Source organism: Anguilla rostrata, chromosome 12 (assembly GCF_018555375.3).
Source record: "Anguilla rostrata isolate EN2019 chromosome 12, ASM1855537v3, whole genome shotgun sequence".
Taxonomy (NCBI): Eukaryota; Metazoa; Chordata; class Actinopteri; order Anguilliformes; family Anguillidae; genus Anguilla; species Anguilla rostrata.
The window spans coordinates 24,117,681-24,141,613 of record NC_057944.1 but is presented as its reverse complement, the minus strand read 5'-3'; the positions used below and the strand labels follow the sequence as shown (position 1 = coordinate 24,141,613).

Genomic DNA, 23,933 nt, shown 5'->3' with positions numbered 1-23,933 from the left:
AGTGTGTGTGTGCGTATGTGCATGTGTGAGTTCATGCATGCATGTGTGTGTATGTGTGTGTGTGTGTGCATGAATGCGTGTGTGGGTGTGTGTGTGTGTGCGTGTGTGGGTGTGTGTGTGTGTGCGTGTGTGCATGTGCATGTGTGCGTATGTGCATGTGAGTGTGTGTGTGCGTGCGTGCGTGCATGTGTGTGTGACTGGGAGCAGATCGTGCAGCGCTTGTGAAAGTGTTCAGGGCGTGGAGGTGGAGGAGAGTGATTATAAACACGGCTCTGGCATGGAGGACGTCAGACAGCTTTGTGTGACAGTCGGCTTAGAGCCAAACACGGCCCGTTAATACAGCTCTCACCCCACACGAAAGACACTCAAAGCAGGGTCGCTTTTTTCCAGTTACACACATGCTTAATGACTACATGCTATACAATCATTACCTCTCAATGTTCAAACAAACTAACCCATCATGATCACTAAAGAGGAGAGTAGAATATCTGCTTTTTTATTTAAAACATTAAATTGGTGTTTGCACTGTAAAATAGTAATGTATCAACCAATGCAAACCTAAGAATATTCACAAGACTAGATATTAGATCCACTTGTAATAATTTGAGAGCCAAGTAAAGATCTGAATGAGATTCAAACAAGCACATAAAGAAGTGTTTTTATCTGATTATGAAACATTTGCCACATTTCAGCTGACGCCCATTCACCAGCTACATTTTTCATAAATTAAAAAATATGAACCAGACATTTTTAGCATGGTTTTACACACGGAAAAAAATGTGGAAAAACCTTGAGGTTTCAAAAGCAGGAAATATGAAACTGATTAATTGTATATTTCAGCAAGGACCAAAAATGTTCAAAGTGAGACTAGGCAGCCAAGGTTACCTTGGTGACAGAGCTGTGCTGGTGGAGCCTGTGACCTTTGACCTGTGGAAACCTGAGTTAGCACACCTGTGGTGGGGTTCCCTGTCTGCTCCTCTCTGAAGCTGCCCCCTGACCCTCATCTTCGGTGATGTCAGAGTGAGGCGTCACAAAACCTAAAATGGGCGGAGCCTTACTCCAAACTGGGTGGCACACAAGTGACCTCATCCTGCCCACATGCCCATTCTATTGCCTTTTCCTTTATATAAGCCCATTTCCTATGTCACAAGACATGGGTGACTTTCATTATAGTCAGTAGCACATACATATAAGGGGTTTCCTTTTTAAATCTTCCAAATCCCCAAATGAAAATGTTGCATGCAAGATAAAACAGACCCAGGTGCACACTTACATTGCCTATATACCTTACAAGCTAAAATTTCATTTAAGCCTTTAGTAGGGGGAAGCGAAACTAAAATAAGCAGTGTAGGCAGGAAATGGAAGTATTTCCAGCTCAAGTTTCAGTGGTAATTGTGCAATTTACATACAAGTTTCCATATGAACATACAGAACATACGAACGTTTCTATGAAAACTATTTCTATGTTTCTTTGGCAGTCACAAAAGATGTTTCTATTCAGAATGCTTTTTCAAGCAAATCATTTTAAGTAGTAACAGACCTCATGGTAACAAGTGTTCATCGGTGCAATTATTATATCAATATAATAGTATATTAAAATATTAAATATGTGTTGATTTTAACTACATTAACTAACCTGTCTGAATAACCTCAAATTTTTCACTAGCTTTTGATTTCAACTCCAGCTTAGCTTTATGTAGTTTTAAAAGCAGGTTTGGCAGTTTTAGTTTTGTTTTTTCAAAAACGTATTTCATTTTTTTCCCTCGCGCACTTATTTTTTTATTTTACAATAATAACCTTGTTGGGATTGTGGGTAATTCATTTTGTCCATTAATAATAGTGATTTATGATGATTGATAATGATATGTAAAAACCCACAAACTGCGCTGCCAAGCCCAACACAGCAGTGGCGTATTTGTTGTTTTTGGGTTACTTGGCTCCTCGTGCCTTGCAGAGAGAACGCGTCTTTGGGGACAATGCATAAGCTCTGAGGCGCAGACGCGTTTGCGGAGAGGGACGAACGGCTGGTGTATGCACACGGGCCTACAGTATGCATGGCTTGTATGCGATTGCTAAGGTGCTTCCTTCAGTTTACGAACGATTGGCATCCTTCCTCTGACACACCGGAGATATGCACAAAATCGAAGGCCTGGCTTCATGACGCCTGTGCTGGTTTTTTTTTTTTTAGAATTTAAGAATTAAAGAAAAGTTTTGCGCCTATTGTGTGCGCAAATCCTACGAGCGTGTGTGAAAGCCACTGCTACAGCCACTCCACCCACTACGGGGTTAATGAAGGTTCTCTCTGCCATCACCACACATTTATATTGATAATCATTACCCAAAAATAATGGAGCTAATAAATAACAGCATGTATCTGAAGCACGGATGTCCAAGCTCAAGTTACGTTACATAATTCATTTACTGAGCAAAGCTCCTTGGATAGGGGAACTCAGATAACAGCTTTAACTGTAGAGCCTTCCATCACTGAAGCAGTTCAAGCTAAGTGCCTTGCTCAAAGGTGCAGTGGCAGTGCCCCACCACTGAATTGAACCTGCAATCTCCAACTTAGAGAGCGTATTTGCCAAAATGCTACAGTACAGTGCCAAACATGCTCCACATGTTGTACATTTTAGCCACCTTTTAAAACCACCTCAATCCCCCCATCCAGCCCTAATTTTCTGCACTATTGGTGTCACTGTGTACAGCAACCTTCCACTTACAGTGAGAGTATTATATTTAGGCATACTGCAGAAAAAAATTGTTTTCTTGGGCATACTAATGAGCTTACTTTTTCCATTTTTGTCGTAATTAAAGTCAATTTAAACAGTTGAATGTTTATGGAAGGAATTCAGGACATCCTCAATGGCATAACAACAGTGCCCTCCCTTGGAATCAAACCAGCGACCCCTAACTTATAAGCCTAGTTCTCAGACCAGCCACTGTATTACCATTAGACTACATTCTACTGTCATATTGTACCATCATTGTACTACACTAGAAATGCTGGCTTCAGAGGGAGTTCAGCTGGTGCTCTGTTTTCTGACAGACAGTGTTTAGTCAGAGGTCCAGCACTGGGCCCGGAGTGCGTTTCCGGCAAGGAGCGTCAGCAAACGCCATCAAATATATCCCAGGGGCCGCGTTCCCCAGGGCCCCCCAGTCTCACGCCCACGGGGCCAGCTTGGGAGTTGATGGAAGAAATCTGGTGGCCGTCGAGCACGCTCTTGCAACCCCCCCGCCTCTCCACCTCCCCCTCCCCGTGGCGTGCGTCCCCCATCCTCAGAATAAATCACTCTTTCAAGGAGGGAGCCCCGGAGTCAAAGGCAGGCGACACAGTGGGAGGAATGTTCCGGTTAAAAATAAACCGAAAAAAAGAGGCAAAAAGAGCAAAAAATGTGGGGCATGCAAGGCGGCCGGGGGCGGAAAGTATGAGGCATCTGCTAAAGGCATCGACCTCGGGGTCAGAGTCGCACGTCGCCGAGCCCCCCCCCCCTCCACGGTCGGACACGGACCGCAAGAGTCCCCCACCCAAAGGACTTTCACCCAAATATGGACACCAGCGATCTGCTCCAGGAATGTGTGCCGTTTTAATGCACTTTATGAGAGGGACAGGAATATGAAAGAGAGTCACAATATTTTAGTGAGTGTACATGAGAGTGCACACGAGAGAGACTCAGTGTATGTGCGTGTGTTTGTGTATGAGAGTGAAAAAGAAAAAAGGGTCTATCAAGTGACCTACAATTCAAAGACCTTTGTTAGCATTTGAATATTACCTGTAACAAATTGTTAAAGTATGTTGGTCTCTACAGCTTTCCCATACAGTTTGTTGTTCTTTTTGTCAGGAAACATTGTTTGATCCTTTTCCTTCTTAAACCTTTGTACCTTAGATTTTCAAAACCTGTCTTTTAAAGAAGGCAATTCCGCAAGAAACACAACACACAGAGCCATTCCTACTGCCAGCCACTCCTACTGCCAGCAGCGTCGGTGCCTTTACCTGACTGGCAGAACTCCGGTCCGTTGGGCACTTCCTGCAGGGTCACCTCTTGTGGATAGACGGGTCGTGGTGGGTAGTGGTGCTGTGCTTGACAGGTGCTAAGCATGGAGCTCTGTGGAGCAATGTCCATGCTGCCACTCTGTCTCTGCAAAAAGGAGACACGTTTAGTGGAATGAAATATAACTGCACAGCACTCTTTTCCATAACCTAGGCCTGGATTCAATCACTATGTGTCCTGTGACCAGCAGACACATGCAATGTGTTCTTTTTGCTTTTTGAGTTCAGCAATGTAAGTGAACTCATTAAACACCATGTATTCATTTGTAGGTCGAGATCACAGACAAGTGATGACTGAATCAAGGCTTCAGTCACAGTTTTTCTCCTAATGCACAAAGGATTATGGAGATATATGTACATATCTAATGCTGCAAGTATGTAGAAATACACTATGTATGCATACATACACATGCATATATTTATATATTAGTTTTTAAACTGTGTACTGAGTACAGATAATTAGACCACAGCAACTTTTATCTTTTGAAAGGGGCAATTTCAAATTTGTCATGTTCTTACCCCATGTCTGTTTCAGTGAATGAGTGAGTGAGTGATTGAGTGAGTGAAAAGGAGAGAGACAATGAATAAGTGATGATGATGTGATACAAGATACATCCAAGACCTGGACCCTGGACCCATGTCTTCTTAAAATCTGATGCACATTTAAATGTTTGACATTATCTTCATGAACGCTGTTTGGCAAGTTCAGTGAATGCCAAACTTAACCCACCAAAACATGTCTGAGAAGAAACGAAAGTCTATGATTTTGCATTTAAGCAGTTAAGCACAACTGCTAATGGAATCCAGGTGTGCCAGGTCAAGGCTAACCTTGAGCTCCTGCTCAGAGTTTCAGACCATGGATAAGAGGGGCAAGTGTATGGCATTCACGCATGTGTGTGCATGTGCGTGTGTGGTTATGTTTGTGTGTGTGCGGTGGAGGGGGTGTGTGGCGAGGAACAATCCCCTCTTTAATTCATGTAAATTTAAAAGAGCGGGAATATGCCCCGAAGCCCTCCCTGTGACCTCGCCGAGCCCGCATGAGGCCCGTGCGGCCAGCTCATTTTCAAAGGCAGCGCGGACCACCTGAGCCAATTAGGCACACAGGAGCTTTATTCCGGAAGGTTCCGCGCAAGGCCAGGTTGGGTGGCTATTAGCATGTGGCCTCCACTCTGGCACCTAATAGGCCCACTTTCCGCATACAAATGAGAACATTTATGTGGCCACCCGATGCAAATCCCCACGCCCTCCTGACCACCCCTCCTTAGCCACGGCGCCTGTGCTGATTACCGCCTTTGCTGTGGCGATATTGCTGTTTGCACAATCCCTCCTCCACCTCAGACCCAAACATGGCATAAATGAATGCTGCCAAGCCTTTTCCAAGCACTACATATACTGGGTGTTCAGTCCTTATAGAGCTCAGTAAGAAACACTCAGGTGTGCTAGTGTGAGTCCTGCGGTTTTTAAGTGCCTGCCTGAGATCAGGCCACATTCTGGCTGAGGTAAAAGCAAATACATTTCAGAGTTGAGCTCATTGTTTGTGGCCAGGACTGCACTGAAGGCTATTAAAAAAAAACACACAATACTGTCATTTCACCTGTCTGTGACTGATGGCAGGAAAGTGAGGTTTTTTTTTTTTTTTTGCCCAGTCTTATCTCAGGCACAGCTGGCCTTGTGGGAACTCCCTCTGAAATGCTCACTCAGCCAGCCACTAGGAAAGATGGATCCTGGTCACTGCTGGTGCAGGCTGATCATGGTTGCTGCTGGTGGAGGCTAATTGTGCTCGCCGCTGAGGATTGAGGTGAGAGATGCCCCAACGTGATCCTTCCTCCTTGGTGACCCTACAGCCCAACCACAGCCTGTGCGGTGTGAGAACTGTGGCACACAGCTGTGGTCAAATGGCCAACCACAGCCTGTGCAGTGTGAGAACCACGATTCACTATTACGGTCAGACATTACGTTCCAGGACAATTGCTTTGCAGATTGTGATGTAGTCAGCGCTGTATTCATTGGGGTAACCACTGATCCACACGCAAGTGGGGTTTGGTCTGTGACAGATACTGTATATTTTCAGAAATTATGAATAGAAAAGACTTCTGAGTTTCACCATGATTTCTGATCATGGCCTTATCCAGGTTTGTATTTCAGGCAACAGCGGAAATGCAATCATCACCATTTGATGGAGTCCAGAGGTACTGGCTGCCACGCTGCTCGGTGCGGAAGCTAAACACGGGGGCAGGATTTACGGCGGGGTCTTACCGTCAGGTCCAGACGGTCAGAGGGGTGAGGGACAGGGTAGACAGAAAGAGGATCCATGTAGTAACTCATTGCGGAGGTCCTGGGTGCTGGAGTAAGAGACAGAGGAGAGAGGATCCATCAATCAATGGTTGTTTACCCTGGGAGACAGCGCTCAGGCGGACGGACCATGGAGCCTGCAACCATGCTGTAATGTTCTCACAACGTTCTGCCAGCTCTGGATACAGGTCTCAGGCCACCCCTCTATATTCCGCAGGAAGTAACCATTAATGTGCAATTTTTCATGCATATCTGACAAGAGCTTGATTGAGATTGTTTTTTTTTTAAATATATAGTTAGTACTAATTTAAGACTAACTGTGTTTATATAAGTTCACAAGGGATGAGAATGTCAGTCTAATCAGGGTCAATTTAACACTAACCAAATGCTATGTAAGGTTACCAAGTATACAAAAAGGAATGCAATTTGCAGTTCTCGGCTGCGTGTGATTGCTATATCAAACCAAACATCTTTCTTGGTTTTATTTATTTATTTATTTGTTTGTTTATTTATAGGTTTGTTTGTTTAGTTTCTTATTTATTTATTTATTTATTTATTTATTTATTTATTTATAGGTTTGTTTGTTCAGTTTCTTATTTATTTATTCACTCATTCGTCCACTTATTCATTCATCAATGTTAGGTGTATTCTATTGCAACACAGAAAGACATTAATCTGGCTACCTATATTTACAGATGATCTAGAAAATGCAGAGCCCTGCAAGTACTTTTTTTTATTTGTGACCAGTGGCTGAATTACTTTTCTGAGCTCTCTGTAGTGTGGGAAAGTGTCAGTGAGCTGTGTTAATGTAGTCTATCTATGCTCACACATATGTTGAACAATGTGAAAAAAGTTCACAAAAGAAAACATATAACCATGACAGCAGCAGAATTATATCTTCAACCCAAAAAATGAAGTAGGGCCCATCCATGTAAAGGAGCTGGGAACTAGCCCCCCCCCCCCCCCCCCCAGACTCTCTGTATACTGGACTATATCAAAACTACGTGACCATTTTAACGCAGACCCGCAGCCTGATCTGTATGCTTTTCCTTGCGGAAGGAAAATACCTAATTTGGACCAAGAGTCGATCACCATAAAGCATTGAGGGAACTTTGCATATGATCAAATAATGCACATTTCGAGTCGTTTAAAGCGTTCAAGCCGCTTTAAAGGTAATGCACAAAAGATCGTCGATATACTATAAAGCAAAGGTAATCGGTGCATAAAAAGTTTCAAAATATCAAACATATATTATAGTCCAGCGTGTGTGATCCTTTAAAGGTGGACAGTTTAATAAATGTCTCTATGTGATAGCCTACTATTATTATACATTTACAAAATAGCTCTCACAAAAAATGTAAAACAGTAATAAAATGTGTTTACTTTTAAATAATTAACATAAAATAAGCTACGTCTACTTCCCAACTCGTTTAATAAAAACGAAGAAGCTTATTGCCACGCGAAGAAACGGATGTCCACCAAATTAACCGGACTCGTTATAATACAGGATACATTGATTTGCATGCTCCTCGCGGCATTAAACACATTACAGTAGGCTACGCAAAACGCTATGTCAGTGATAGGCAAGCCAACACATCGCATTGCCAAATGTCTAATTTAAATTGAATTATTCCTATTCTATTCTGTTCTTGCCAAATAATTAAGCTGTTCAGCCCATCTGAAAACACGCGAAATCAAAACACAGCCCCCCCTTTTAGTAAGTAGCGCACCCTTGAACGCAACTTCAAAGCTTGCCTTTCAACCTGAAACCTCAACCGCGAATTATTTATGGCACATCTCAGTCGTCTTTGCACAATCTAAAAACAAAATCGTATGCTACTTCATTCATTTTTAGTTCTCTGCAAGTATTAGTGCATACAACAAAATAGTAAACAAAACTACAAACTTACCGCTGCTTGACAGTGAAACTCTGCCTGGTCGTTCGTTCTCCGTGATTTCCTGACAGCTCTGTGCTTGGCCGGACTGCAGCTCTACCTGCCAGTTGTAGCGTTTACTGCGAGGAGGTGGGAAGGCACACTTTGCGGATTAGTCCCACCCTCGGCAATTACAGGGGTCCACTGAAAACCGATTTTGGGGTTTCCTTAAAATATGAAGAAGTGCGTGTCAGTATTTTAAATGGGCTAGAATGGAGCAGGGTGCTGTGTGAAGTGCTCATAAATTATACAGTGGCATCTCTTTGAATGTTATCGTCGGAGCTTTAACCAAACCATATGAGAAGTTTTTTTCACATTAATTTAATGAGGTTGAGTGTCATTCAAAATCAAACTGAAACTGATAAGAGACCGTTTATAATCATCTATCAATATCATAGTGGGACACAAGTGAAATTTAGCTCAGTGGCAGTTCGATATAGAAATGGAGATCTGTTTTAATGGTTCAGGTGTGTGTGTGTGTGTATGGGGGCGGGGGGGGGGGTGGATGATAAATTAGCACACAACACATTTTGATGATAAAACATTAGGTGTAGATTCTGTTTAATGTTCGAATTCATTCGTGAAACCAGACCAAAAGCCACTCGTTTCAGAAGTGGGGTCACATGTAGCCTACTCAAAAAAACAGCTAGACAGGTTGTAATTGGTATTGCCCCACTAATAAACTAATTTAAGGACCCTGAACATGACACTCAAATCTCTCCCACCAGGAATTTCTCGGAGTAACATTTTGAGAATTGTCCTGGATTCTTCAGTCCAGACGCACGTGTTATCATGCCCACTGACGCCTTTCGGGAAGAAGGGATGGACTGATTGTGTCTTTCCACTCCGAACCCGTTACTGTGCATTTACGAGGCCTCGTTATTTTCCAACAACAGACCAGGAAAATTTCCATATAAAGTCGTAAAGGAAGGGGAAACAATGGTTACTCCCGTGACTTAACTTCCCCTGACGCGTCCTGACCACTACGCCAGAATTGTCATGGAGCAATTTAGAGGGAGAGGTTGGTCAGGAAAAGGTAGTCAAGGCCTCTTATACTGAATGCCTGTGTTGTGCCGAACTGAACAGCTCATGCACTATAGACGAGAAAGGATGTGCTTACCACCCACACGACGTCATAGCAAACAATACTAACGGCGAGGGAGCAGACCAGGCAGCGCACTTGGTTCCTGAATATTCAATGAGTGTTCATGTCAGCAGTGTTCACTGAAGCTCTCAGGCTGAGTTGGAGTAAGTTGCGGATGTGCTACACCGATTACAGCAGTCCGGGTGTCTAAAGCAGTCTTGTGCGAAATGAGAAGGGTGAGCCTTGTGCCGTGACATCTTACAATTTCGGAAGGCAGATCACAAGCTTAGATATACAGGCATCGACGAAAGTGGCAAAAAAGAAATTTTTTCCCGTCTAGAGATGACTTCTCAGCCCCAAAAATGAACATTATCAGCAAAACACCCGCAGCTCCTCCGAAACACCTTCTGTTATGCTGACACTCCCTGACCCTCGGGTACAACATTTGTTTGAATTAAAAGGTGCACGGTCAAAGCCGGGGAAAGCTGCTCCCCTACAGGTAAATTTAAAAGCTCCTACAAGTTCAAGGTTAGACCGTGCCACGGAGAGCTACGATCAGACGGTTCTGTCTACACTTTTTTTTTTTTTTTTTTTTTTTGAAGCAGCGAGGCGGGCGTGGAGGGCGCAGATGGGCAGGCGGGCAGGGTGAAAGGAGATGGGGATGAGTTATCGCCATACGGAGATCTGGGTGCTCCCTCCTGACAGGCTAAATTGAATCAAGGGAAATGAATGCGATCCAGATCTCTCTTTTTTGATGCCACGGTATTGTTTCAATTAGCGACCTTGTGAGTTCAAAGGCGGAGGCCTCGATACACTTCTGCTCCACATGAGACCGCTCTCATCACTAACCTTGTGTCCGTCTCTCTCTCTCTCTCTGACTGTCTCCTCCTCCGGTCGTTCGCGGTCACGCTTTTACACTAAACAGGCAAAAAAGCCCCGTTATTAAAACCCATCACTCAAAAGGCCGCTTTATCGGAGATCACCATGAAGTCTCGGAATGTTTTGCGGGATGTGTAATGAGTGTTGCTTGAACTTACTGCCCTAGTCAGATTTCTGAATGTATGATTTTGGTCAGATGTGGTAATTACATTTCCTACAACAACGTATACCGCATGGCTTGATTGTGCCATGCATAGCCTACCCTGACCTGGTTGAGGAGATTTTACAGACAGCGCACAAAGTACAGGAGTATAGTCCCTCGCTGGATACACATTTCCGGATGCAGAGTTGGTGCAGTTTGTGCAGCTGATATGTGCATTCTATGAGGCTAATCTTTTTTTTTTTTTCTTCAGACCGCAATGTAATACTGAGCCTTCATTTATGTAGTATAAAGAGGGACATTAAAAGATTGCATTAATTAATGTGTTATTTTAACATTATTCTTTTTTTATTGTAATGCTCATTCTAAAATAGAAAGCACTCACAAACTACTTAAAGATATTTATCAAAATAAGTGAGTGATTTTTAATTTACGCTTGTAGAACACACATGAGTTACATATAAGGCTACTGATGATTAAAAGTAATTCCACAAGTTATATTAAATCTAATCAACTGTAAAAATAAATAAATAAATAAATAAATAAATAAATACTTTTAAGAACAACCATGCAGTCTGATCTCTGACCATCGAGATCTCACCTCTTTACAAGACATCAGTGTGGGAATACTCTTCACATCAATGTGGGAATACTGTTGTCATCTAAATAGTAATTTCATGCTTTTAAATGTCACTATGTTCAAGTATTTTAGTGTAATTAAGTGACCTTGGCCCAAGACTCTTCGCTTTGCAAGTGAGGACGAACCTTGAAGCCTTATCTGAGCACCACTCTTTTTTGGGTTATATTTGAAGATATATGTCCGACAGCTCATATTAATAGATTTTTATTAGCACCGGCTCTGTTTGCTGTAGGTTTTCTTTTCTGCGTTCTGAGGAAGAAAGAGTTCTCCTCCCACTCTGCTCTTTCAGGAGAATCGTCGGGGTTTCGCTTTGATACGTTGCCTGAATCTTTCCCCATAAGAGACTGCCCCACAGATGTTTCTACACAGACTACAAAGAAGGAGCCCTTTATGAGGAGTCGGTTTATTTTGGGACCTGAGTATCCTGGCTGTTCGCTTTGAGAGGTAGAAGCCTAATCTTTGTGCTGAGACCTCTCTTTCTTGCTGGGGTATTTTTAGATTAAAGCTGTGTTGCCGTGAATAAAGTGAGGATATAATACTTTATGACACTATCAACTTCTGATCACCAGGCTAGATATAGACCTCAAAAAAGGAAGAGTTTTTTCCCTGCTCTCCTCTATCCATCAGTAATTGAGAGCCTTAGTGTAAATATTTTTGTTGGAACTTCACGTTGGTAAAAGTAAGCTATGTCATGGAAGTAGAATCTCCTTTATATTTTTCTCAACGGATTTGTCCATTGCAGGTCTACTACCCTGCCAGAAACTTTGAACTAATATGAATAACTGCCTTATCTAAACTGAAACTGGCTTCAGAGTGTTCCAACAACTCAGCCGGTCTATTGTAGCATATTCAGTGTAAGTTTATAGTTTACATGAGTCCAAATGTGATTAAGTGTAGCCTGCTAAATGTGCCCTATAAATGTTGCTGCACTTGTAATGTCAGTGTTTGTCATGCTGTGTATTAGGATCCACTGGTGGGCCAGGAGAGGCATGGAGGAAGGTGTCTAAGATAGATGTGGAAAACCACATAGGGTAATGTATGTAACCACATCTCCAGATATTCATGCAAAGCAAACTAAGCAGTGCACTGGTCAGTGTACAATCTATAATTTAGATCTAAGGCGTAGTTTACTCCATTTTGACCATACATTAGGCTGCATTTTCACGTTGTGTGGTTTCACACAAAATGCACTCTGAACATTATAACTTGGCCCTCAGCTTTGGAATTTTGAGAGTTGGTGATGGTGACAACTTGCCCCCCATTGGCTGGTTCAGGTCAAGTACCCGGGGGTCAGCCTCCCAGAGAGCTTAGACTGTTACATTGTGTGAAAGGGAATTCTGTGGGAGAGATATTACGAGTTGATATTATCTTTAATTAAGGCACTAATCCATGCAGCGAGTTGTCCAAACAGCTCTAAACAGGCCTCTTAAATCAGGCAAACATCCTCGGCTCCTTGTGGCTTCGGAACATCGCGAAAAGGGGTCCAGATGTTTCGTGTTGAGCGCCACGTCGTGACAGCCCCAGGACAGCGATCCTGTCTCCATAGCGACTCCTGCGGGGCCGTCCTGCAGAAACGCGTGTGGAGATGCCCTGTCAGTGACTCCCTGATGCCTCCCCCCCGACCCACCCACAAATTCTGATGATCTGGGCATGCTCAGAAGAGCACTGTTTGAATGACTGGAGTTGAGTTCAGCAGTCACTTTGCACCAGCATCTAAGTTGCATCAGTCACTTGTAGACCAAATTCTATGTGTGTGGCACCTACATGTGTTAATGGCAAAAATAAAAACTTTCCTGAAAGCGAGCAATTAGGCTTATGTGATGCATGTAAGAATCATTCCACAAATGCTGATCTCACGTTGCAATCTCAGATTGCATTAACTCAGGTATTTTGGTGAATGTACCAGGAATTGTAAAACTAGTATGAAAAGGGCCAATTGTGCTTGGTAATTCAAATGCAATACTTTACCTGCCTTTCATTTCATCAAGTCCTGGTTGATGCATGTGAAGTGCAATGTAAAGTGGAAGTCCTGGAGCCCCTGAAAACATATATCTAGAATTTATATATAATTATTTAAATGAAATGGTTTCTTGTATGAAATATGTGGATATGATTGAGCTCAAACTTATTTGATGAAATCATGGGACTGTGTGCTATGTATTCTACTATTCTACTGCAAGCCTTTAAGATTACAAAAATACATTTGGCATTGTTACTTCATTTTCAAATAAAAATAACAATAAAAATACAGTGCAGTTGCAGTTGTGATTTGCAAAGCTAACCAAAATAATTTTCAGTTGTTTCAGTTGTGCAAATACAATCGTTACAAAACCAATTCTACACAGAAAACTGTGATGTCTCTAAATAATCTGCTCTTGGTTGCAGTTTTGCAGTCAGCAGAATATTTGTCTTCTGGAAGTAAGTCTTCTGATTAACCTGCCATCAATAATCATCTAATTAAAAACATGTGCTTTTTGATCTTTCATCCAACTCAGCAAATTAAAGTAAAACATGGAAGCCTGTTTTTTTTTTATACCCACACTACACGCAGTCGCCCAATACTGAAACGCTCCAAAAAATGAAGACGGAAATAACTAAAGGAAGCACGAGGAAGAAGGGGGTGGAAAATTAAAAAGTGAAGTGGGGCGAAGAAAGAGGAGAGAGCGCCACAGCCCCTTAACTACCGGAGATGTGTGACCCAGCATGCCCTTCATACCTTGATAATATTCCAAAATAAACTAAACGCCCCCACCCCCATTTTAGCCCTAACCCCCACTTGTCCTCTTAATTAGCAACTGAACAGCAAGATGCTTATCTCGTAATGAGAAAGGGAGTGTGCTAAATGGTTATGCAAAATGAAGAAATCTGGGTGGATGTAGGGTTCAGGACACAGGGTGGGGGGTGGGGGGTGCGGGTTCAGGTTAATGTCTAATGAAGATGAAGGAGATGCAGAGGATGGGGGGGGGCTGATTTCTACCCTGTGTCCCTTCACCCTGTGAATAGTGAAGAAACACAGTGAAATGTTAACTCTGAACACCTCACGGTGAGGGGAAACTGTGTACAGTGTGACACCGATTCTTAAATGCCTCTCTTGCTGCTTCTGGCTACACCTGCGTTCACACCATAGTACCCCCAGCATGCTGACCTTGCAGAAGCAAGCATGCATTTTTTCTGAACGCTGCAAAGCATTCAGAGTGAAAGTCGCATTCAAGGTCAACTGTAGCAATGTGTTTGGTGCCTTACTGAATACTCGCCTGGCCACCACATGGGCATTCACATGGACGTGCACGTTTACTACAACCACAAACCTGTGCAGCTCATGGTGGCTGAGATGGCCATGGCTGGAGAACAGTGAGAGTCAGGTCTGCTGATTTAAATCCAGGAGACCACCTGATGTGAGTGATTGAATGCTTTAATTGATCAACTAAGAGCTGAGCACCAATGAAACGCCAGCAGACCCTGCAGGTCTCCACCCCTGTAGAAGGGGCAGGTCAGCCAGGACAAACAAATGGGTGGGGCTGCGCCTCCATTTTCAGAAGAGATTCCCAGAAAAACGGCCGTTCTTTCATTTGCTTGTTCCATCTAGACACCGATTTCCAAGAAGTGCACTGTGGTGCTAAAATGGACTCTTTCTTTACAGCTTATCCTTTTAATGTCTGGACACCATGAATTCTCAAATTCCCACCTTAAACCTCACCCACACCACCCCACCCGACAGGTACTGAGAACAGCCTTTCCAACCCCCCACCCCCTCCCACCCTGCTCCATGCCCGGATCCAAATGTTTATGGAGCCTTTGCTGTAAATAATTGATGGACCAGTGTTCTGGTTCTGGTGCAAGTAATGACACCACCCCTTCCAGGTCTGTCTTTACTATGGTACAAATCTAGGAAGCCCCCTGGTTCCTTATAGTAGGCGGTATACTACAAACAACATACAAACTTCCCAAAAAAGAACCACTGCACAGCTCAGCATCATTGGAACCCAACTCCATGGAAATTTTGTGCCAGGAATTTGCCCGCATTTCATCGTCTTTAAAATGCGTGATCGATTATAAAGATGATGACATCCTTGCAGAAGTTCAGCAACTCTTACCTCAAAAGTGTTCATCTCAAAAGTATTCCAGTCATGACGATGATGCTACTAGGTTATGTCTAAATGGGATACAGGGGATTTCAGGAAGTAGTGTGCTATCTGATAGGTTCACCACAATAGACCAATTAAATTTAGGAAATTATGACCTCATTTGTCAAATTAAGAATACATTATTTGGACAGAAAGGTGGCCAAATAAAAGATGAGGAAACTACATATAAACTAGTAATGAAGTTACTACCTTCCTAGCTTTTCCTCATCTTTTATTTGGCTACATTTCTGTCCAAAAGATTTATCCTTAGTATGGCTAAAAATGTAGGTCTCCCATCACATAACCTGCTACAGGACAGTACAGTGATGAGATGAACAGGAAAATAGAGTTGAACTCTACTCCCCAGCCAGTCATCCGTGACACAACCAAGCATGTGATGTTTGGATGGACCAATTGCAGACAGGGGTCTGCAAATGTATCAGCTGCTTGCAAGCAGTTCACGCAGGGGGTTTGCACACACCGAGTTGTTCAAACTGAAAACACCACGTCTTTTTGTTCGACTGTTTCATTCTGATTATACTGACACCTTAACACTCTCTAGCTCAGCTCTGCCACTCTCTTCTGTCCTCATCTCTCCATCTCTGCCTCTCTCTCCTTTCCCTCTATCTCCATCTCTGCCACTCTCTTCATTCCCCTCTCTCTCTCTATCTCTGCCTTTCACTCCATTCCCCTCTCTCTCCATCTCTGCCACTCTCTCCCTTCCCCTCTCTCTCCATCTCTGCCACTCTCTCCCTTCCCCTCTCTCTCCATCTCTGCCACTCTCTCCCTTCCCCTCTCTCTCCATCTCTGCCACTCTCTTCCTTCCTCTCTCTCTCCACATGTACACTCTTATCAGGCATAAATTGTCTGAGACAAAATCCTACAGTGTAGAGATTTTAATGAGCATCACTTCCCCGTCATCCTCCTTACCTTTCACTTTTGTCAATTCTTTAGTTATTACATTTTGTACTGAGCCTTGTAACTCATTTGGTGTCATCCTCAGTATTCTTTTTTATCTTCTTATAATTTCATTCAATAACATCCATCCACCCTAATATAGTGTGTGCTAGTGTGATGGAATGAAATGAATGAATTTCATTCAGGAGTGACATGTACCAAAAAAAACTTGATTGCAGCTGATTGCAGACAGGTTAAGTTCTCACCTTCACAGGTGAATCTGTGAGGTGCAGACCACAGGGCAGGCCCCATTCAACCCACCCCCTCGCAAAAAAAAAAAAAAAAAACACTGCTCTTCTCCATCGACAGGTTCACACCGGCTCCAGACCCCTCTCATCAAGCTCACGCTCATCACAAAAAATAAAGTGCTTCAGCCCTCCTGAGCTCAACCTCTCATTGCTGCTTCATTTATATTCTATTTTCCTCTTTTCAGAAAGATAAATATGGTGCAAAATACCAAAAAAGAACCCCCCCCAAAAATAAAATAAAATAAAATGCAGGTGTATTTCACTCATAAATCACCATCGTAGTCACCCTCAGTGAACAACATCTTTGACGTAATAATACTGCCATTCATTTCATCTCCCTCTTATCTGCAGGTAAGAAATGACCTAAATTATGGGAAAATATTCAGTGCACCCATTCCAGGCCCCTGGCCCGTTTGCAGGCATGCATAATTACAGATCTTGCACGGACATAAAAACAAGAGAGGCTTGCACGCTTGTTGCCGCCTCATTCAGATGTAGCCCTGGGATGTTGCTGCACGTCATCTTGGCTCCTCTAAAGTGTCATAGCAGGACAAGGAGTTCTGCGGCACTTAGTTATAGCACAGATACTATAAACCCGCCAGATACTGAACTCTGTTCTTAACACAGAACGTTATGTCTCCGAACCATCGAAGCACGCTAAGCGATTGCAGCGTGATATAATGTCATGAAGCCAAAAAATTCCAATTTGACGTGCCTCATAAATATTTAAGAAGGGGTGTGAATCAAGGGCAGTACTGTGACAAAAGAGGCCCTGTACTGTAAATGGTAAAGGGCTCATTTGTGAAGAGGTGTGGCGTAGCAGCAGTGGAACCCCGTTACTAACCAGAACCCCTTGTCATTAAGCAGAGAGGATGAACGCAACAATAAAGCTGTCCATCTGGGTATTTAGCTGAGAATATAAAGTTGCAGGCAGCACCTGAAATGTATAATGTTTGACAAAATGTTTTTTTTTTTTGTTTTTAATGAAGTCAGAGAGAAGCGTTTGGCTGTATGTGAAACACAAAGGCCTTCAGAGCTACAGCTGCAGTAATGGATACCCCCATAGTTAATGGTTTGCATAATTTTGATTAATTTTCCTAGATCCTGTCAAATTATCAGGATCACTCCATTGGAACTACTGATTTCAGGCTTTTTTTCCTGTGGGTCTCAACTCCCCTAGGCAATGGGGTCTCACATGACTCAGATGTCATTATTTGAACTCAAATTAACTAAATCATCTCTCTGAAAATGTGCCCGCTCTTCAGTGACATTATGTAGCATGTAGCATCCAGTGGGGATCTACATGACCTCAGTCTTCATAGGACGGTTCCAAATGTAGTGGCTGTTACTGGATGTGTGCGGACTACCATGGGGTTCCAGGTGTCAACCACTGAGAAACATCTGTGTGAAATCTCATGACTGTGGATCCCTGGCCTAGAAGTGAATGTCACTGACATAGAAAATTCACAGATGTGTAACTCAATCTGCACATTCAGTGAAACACATGATAGTGTTTCAGAGGAAAATCTGGCACATACATTTTTATCTCGTATTGTGCTTATCTGTTGGTATCAGAATTCGTAAGTTCTCAAAAGTAACTGCTGAAAATGTTTAACTGATCACCGAGGACAAGGTAATTATTTTCCTCTACTGCAAGAGAAATGGATAATGTTGTTTTACAACAACTATGTGAACTATGAACTATGTTCATGCTGAAATGAAGGACACATTTACATTCACTGACACCACCAAAATAGCTACAACTCACTGTTATATACGTGCATCAGGGATTTGGCTGGTGCACCCATATTTAAAATGTGTACATCAGCATCAACACTGGTGCTGTGAATTTACAATGATTGTGAGGCAATTCGTTTTTTAGCTCAACTGCGCCCTCTATTGTACATACTGCGCACAGACTTGCAAAATTGCAATGGAATTTTCAAGCTCTAACAGCAACAGCATCCAGAGTCACAACAAACAGGAGTTTTCTCATATCTCCTTTCAGGACCTGTATTATTTTTCTGGCTTGATCATTAAAGTGCCTGGGTAGTCTGTCATCCACTAACTGTCACTGTGTCAGTAACAAGAGAGACCAGGGTCATTTTTTAAGTGGGTGCTGCATTCACTAGTGTAACTGTGAGACTGAGGCCAAACTCTAACGCACTCTACTTCCTTAACTTCAACAATGTATTTCAGAGGAAACATGGCTTTTCCCTGATATCATAAATCTACATTTGAATGGTCTATGAACATGAATTGACAATTGGAGAACTCATTCTCAAGTTTTATTTATTTTTATTTTTTTGAGGGGGTGGGGGGAGATGGGGGGGGGTTGAAAAAAGATGTTATGTTGAATATATTAGTAAGTGTTCACTTACTCATTAACTGCTCTTCTGACTTGGATAATTTTGATGAATGATCCATCAAAATGATCCAAAACTTTTGAATTTTTGGAAAGTCAAATGTTTCCAAGAATTCAGTTCCCAAAACTTTTGCATTTCTCATTGGGCAGCTATAGGCGCTAGCATCATATTGTTGCGACAACAATAACAAAATCATATTGCACATATTGTGTAAAGGAAAAGGGTATTATGTGAGAAATAAATCTGTTCCTGCAAAGTGAAGGCTAACGCAGGTTTTACACAGACTGAATGCGGGTCCCTGCGTCTTTAAGAGAGAGAGAGAGAGAGAGAGAGAGAGAGAGAGAGACGAATGCAGCGGGGGAGTCCCGGCATTGGGGTCCAGCCCTCACAGTTACTCACAAACACGACCCGGGACCCGCTCGCCCCCTCGCCCGGCTTTGAAGTCTGCAGCCCCCTCGGTCCCCAGGAGGAGGCTGCCTTGTTGTGCCTGGCCTATTTTCCCTTTTTTTTTACCCCTGTATGTTTCCAAAAACACACTCCACACTCCCCCCTTGGCTGCCTAGTCTGGCCAGCCCTGCGTCTATAAGATGCAAATCTGTTTCCCGTTTCGCACGTCGGCGCGGGGACGGGGATTTAGGGAGGCCACGGTCCAAAGCGGTCTAGTTGTCCTGCATGTAAACATCAGGAACTACGCCGTTGGTTCACAGTGACATTACACAGCTACCGTCAAGTATAACCCAAAACAGTCATTTCACCCGGGCCTTCTGGACAAACAGGAGCAACCCCTTTTTCAACATGTAGTGAGTGTGAATCTGCAGGAAGCATTTGAACAATATTCTTACCAAGATCAGCAGGCTACCACAAAGTTTGAACAGTGTTTGTTTGTTATGGTCTACAAAGACAGGTCCTCTGGCTTTGTGAAAAACTGTGGGCAGGGTCTTATATTTTTAAACTGAATGGCAAAGCGTGCAGGCTTAGGAACAGCCGCTAGCCTAGAGCATAGAGCCCTCTAGTGACCGCTCCGTGCAATCACACCCTCTCAGAGAGTTGGATCAATAGCCAGGTCCCGTTATTAGATCCAGATTTGGCCGTCTGAAGGCACAGATGAATGAATTTCGCAGTCTGGTGAGCAGCCCACATCGAGTTCAGCCTGTCGGGCGCGTCTGGGGGACGGGAGCCTCAAAGAGAACGCCGCAGAAGGCGAAGCAGACCGCGCGTCAAGCCTCTCCGAGCGGGGCCCTCTCCGTGCAGACGGACACGCAGAAATTAAAGGGGCCAGCGCATCTATTTCATTTCATCTCTCCTTCTTTTGAATGTTTTTTTTTTTATTGAATGAGGAACAGTCACTGGATATATCAGCTGAAGACGCTTTCAGATTTTTTAAACGGTCCCAGCATGGGGTGTATTTTTCAGTAGCCAGTGTTTTACTGCATCCACTGGTCACCCCCCCCCCCCCCCACCCAGACTGGGCTGTGTATGTAAAGGTATACATGTGTGCTTTGGGAGTGGATGTTTGTGCAGACGCATGAGACCATTGCGGATGTTTTCTGTGGCGGTGAGACTTGGCCTGTCTGTGTGAGTTTGGAGGGAGGGAGGTGTGTCTCCACCATATTCTGTTCATGAAGCACTACACATATAATATATGAACATATACCCCACACCCCACACACCACACAATTACACACACGTACACGTGCAAACACACACACACACACACACACACACACACACACAATCGCACACCATGAACATATTTCCACTTGCTGGATGTGGAACAACACCATGGTGCCCAGTTATATAGGTAGAAAAGAACACTTGTAAGCATTACACATATTACATACAGACAGACATACACACACGCATACAACCCAGGAACAGCCTTCTCTGGCACACTCACGTTCCTGCTCCAAACCTGGACCAGCCTTCTCTGACACACATGTTCCTGTTCAAACAGTTTCCTGATTACAGCACCGCTTGTACACTTGACTTCCACATCCTCATCACAACAACATGACTTTCACTTGCTGCAGCTGAAAAACGATTCAAGTTTTCTGTAAGCAACCCCTTGGTCATTTTGTAGGAGTGCACCAAGTAGCTAGCAAGTCCAGCACCAGTAATAACAGTTAGTGTGCAACTGTTAACACCACTATAGAGTCACTGAACAGGGTGATGGACCCCTATGTGTGGGCGGAATATGCAGCATATGGAATTCTGCAGGAGGCAGACAACACCACTCTGTGATGAGAATGTCAATCAACACTTAAGACTTAATTAGCAGTAGTGGGACATAATGTTCAATAATATAGAAATGCATGATTGAGTTCTGATCTGGCTAAAATAAAAAAAGCAGACACATGGATAAAATAAGTGTCTTCCTCTTCACAAACCTTTGAGAAAAGCCTCAAGCTCTGTAGATGGGGGCATTGTCACCCCCCTCTCTGCAGGACAGAAATGCTTTAACATGGGGTGAAGATGATCATTCAGCAGCATTAAGCAGTGAATGCTATCAGGTGTTAGTGCACCCAGGGAAAAGGCCCCACACCATTGCAGAACTAGCAGAGCCCTCCACTGTTGGAACACCACAACAGAAACACCAGAACTCTTCATTACTGAAATACTATTACAGAACCAACAGAACTCTTCAGTGCTGGGACATCATCACAGAGCCTCCAAAACCCTTCAGTGCTTGAACACTCTTCAGCATGGGGTCACAGGCTCCCTGGCCAGCACCATATCTGCGCTAACCATGTTAGCGTGAATAGAACCTTTACTCTGCCCATTTTCCCTCCCCGAGGACTGGCTTGGAATGCTGGCTATCTCCATCTCCAGATCATCTCTCTCGGTACCTCCTTCAGCTAAATAAATAACAAATTATACTTCAGAGCTAAAGGGGCTTCATTACCCTCTGTGATACAATCAGAGATGTCTGTATGCTGGTACATATTCCCAAATACAAACATTTTTGAGATGTTTGTTACTCCCAGGAGAAGTGGGCCCACCATGCCATGTTAACGCTTTAGATCAATGAGAAAATGCAGTGCCAACCCCAAACCAACAAGCACTTCCTCAGAAGTACAGAGGTTTATTGATTTAAAGGGATTTTGACAGTTCAAACAGGAGCTATTTTGAATTGTGCCCAAGCCTATTTTAGTTAGTTATTTGACATCTTTGAATTTCAGTTATTCCACTCTCTGTCCTTCTTAGTAAATGTATTTTATGAAATTTAAAATTAAGTGAAGAAAGTCGGCCATATTGCTGGGACACCACTCCACTGACAACTCAACAATCCACCCAATGGTTCAATGGTTTTCATGGTTTAGACCTGATGTCATTTCCCTGCCAGCTGTGTCTGTCAGCACTGCCATTGATAACATCAATGTAAAGGCGCAAACGTTTTTGTGAAGTTACCTGTAATATAACTGTCACTCAGATGAAAGCGACATTTCACTCCCACGGGCTTCCCACTTGGAAGTCCAGTATGACGGTAGCTTCCCGCTAGAAAAGCCTGGCGTGGCATGAACAGGATTGCAATGAGGGAGGCCCGGTGTGGCATTAGCAAGCTTCACACTACAAAGGCCCGGCTTGGCATGAGCTAGCATCCCGCTACAAATGAGCATGAGCAGGATTCCTGCGAGGAAGTTCCAGCATGGCATGAGGAAGGAATGTCTGGTCTTAAAATGTCTCCATTTTAACTGATTTCATGTGATTTCAATGTTTTATGTAAGCACATACAAATGTTGTTTTATTCATTATCACTTGAGTGATAACATATTTAAGGAATTTCTTATTTTGACTGGGATTGTGCGACTGGAAAGACTGCTCTACAGGTACATTTTCAGGTGACCCCATCCTGAAATCAGCTTGGTATTTTACCTGTGATCTACTTCATTCCTCTGCAAAAGCATGGTACGCAAATCAGTAAAATAGGTTGAGGATATTGAAGACAGCGGGATAAAGAAGATTATTACATTACTGATACACCTGGAGCAAATCATAAAACCAGACTCGCTGTTCTGTAGAATCTACTTTGATTTCAGGATAAATCCCTGCCTTCTATAAAACCTCTGCAGTCCTTTTTCTGAGTCGCAACAATTCGCCCTTTCATTGAAGTCCTCCCTATTCACTTGTGGTTTTTAACAAATGAAGCTCTCCAGTTCAAGTTTCCATACAAAATTATTATTATAGCTGTTCATTGGTTGTGTATGATAATAATAATAATAATAATAATAATAATAATAATAATAATAATAATACACACCCAGAAATATAAGTCATCTATCAACAGATGCATGCACTGGCTTTGGCTCGGTCATCAAAACATCCCATAGATCCTATTTATTGCCAGTGTTTCTGCTGTAATAACGATGTAATTAAACTTGTGTGGTCCACACCCATTTCTGGACTGACTAAATGAGGTCTGACCATGTTTTTGTGCACTATTCATGTTCACTTGCAATGGGGGGGGGGGGGGGCAGAGTTCTGCATTGTGAAGAAAATGAATCATTGTCCTGCAGGTCCTAGAAAGGTTTTCATTGATATTATTCTGTTACACATGCATCACACACTTTGTATTATCACAGCATGCCAAACCACATTTACTATAAGAATAAGAATGCTCTAGGAACCACATATACTCTAAGAACTCATTAGTAGAGCAAACTAAAAAGAGGACTATAAACTGCCATTTATTTGAAATTGCTGACAGCTTATAACTCAACATTGCATTTATTTCTGGTTACTACTAATTAAAAAAGCACACAGAAAATGCAGATATGCAACTCCCCACCGTATTCTCAAATATTTTGCAGTTATCACAAGAGCTCTTCCAGTAGTTTGAAATAATCTTTGGCTGAATACACATAATAACAATTTTGTTTTTGCTTTTAACTCTAAATATATTTATCAAGAATCCTTATTTCCTTAGGGTTCGTGTTTGCTTTTGCATGACCCTTATTTGCAAAGTGAATCATCTTTCACCCTATATGGTCCGAAAATTATTTTAGGATCCTGAATATCTCAGCAACATTGCTTTAATTGATAAAGTTACATACGCTATTATTATTGTGAGAATAGATGCATGTAGCATTGTAAATGCTCAAAGTGAGATAGGCATGTAAGACTTTTTTCCACCCCCAAGAGTGAACCGCTTGTCACGATGACGTCGTGTAGCCTGAGTCACAGCGGAATTGCATGCCTGAGCA

At 42.9% G+C, this 23,933-nt stretch overlaps 1 protein-coding gene and 1 long non-coding RNA gene across 5 annotated transcripts in view; both read right to left on the bottom strand.

Moving 5' to 3' along the window:
• The window catches only part of ets1 (v-ets avian erythroblastosis virus E26 oncogene homolog 1), a 45,110-nt gene extending 36,683 nt beyond the window's left edge, over positions 1-8,427 (bottom strand). The window contains exons 1-3 of one of the 2 annotated variants that reach the window (XM_064302104.1): positions 8,251-8,427; positions 6,305-6,390; positions 3,992-4,136 (exon numbers count right to left, since the gene is read on the bottom strand). In XM_064302104.1, coding sequence (XP_064158174.1) covers positions 3,992-4,136; positions 6,305-6,373 — 214 coding nt within the window. In that variant the 5' untranslated portion in view covers positions 6,374-6,390; positions 8,251-8,427. The remainder of the gene's footprint in view (positions 1-3,991; positions 4,137-6,304; positions 6,391-8,250) is intronic. The other variant, XM_064302103.1, reaches the window with a different exon arrangement.
• A 2,496-nt stretch (positions 8,428-10,923) lies between these two features.
• The window catches only part of LOC135235997 (uncharacterized), a 36,759-nt gene continuing 23,749 nt past the window's right edge, over positions 10,924-23,933 (bottom strand). The window contains exons 1-3 of one of the 3 annotated variants that reach the window (XR_010324483.1): positions 20,601-20,919; positions 13,006-13,089; positions 10,924-12,602 (exon numbers count right to left, since the gene is read on the bottom strand). This is a non-coding gene — a long non-coding RNA (uncharacterized LOC135235997). Of the gene's footprint in view, positions 12,603-13,005; positions 13,090-19,574; positions 20,125-20,600; positions 20,920-23,933 lie in introns of those variants that run through there. The other 2 variants (XR_010324484.1, XR_010324482.1) reach the window with 2 other exon arrangements.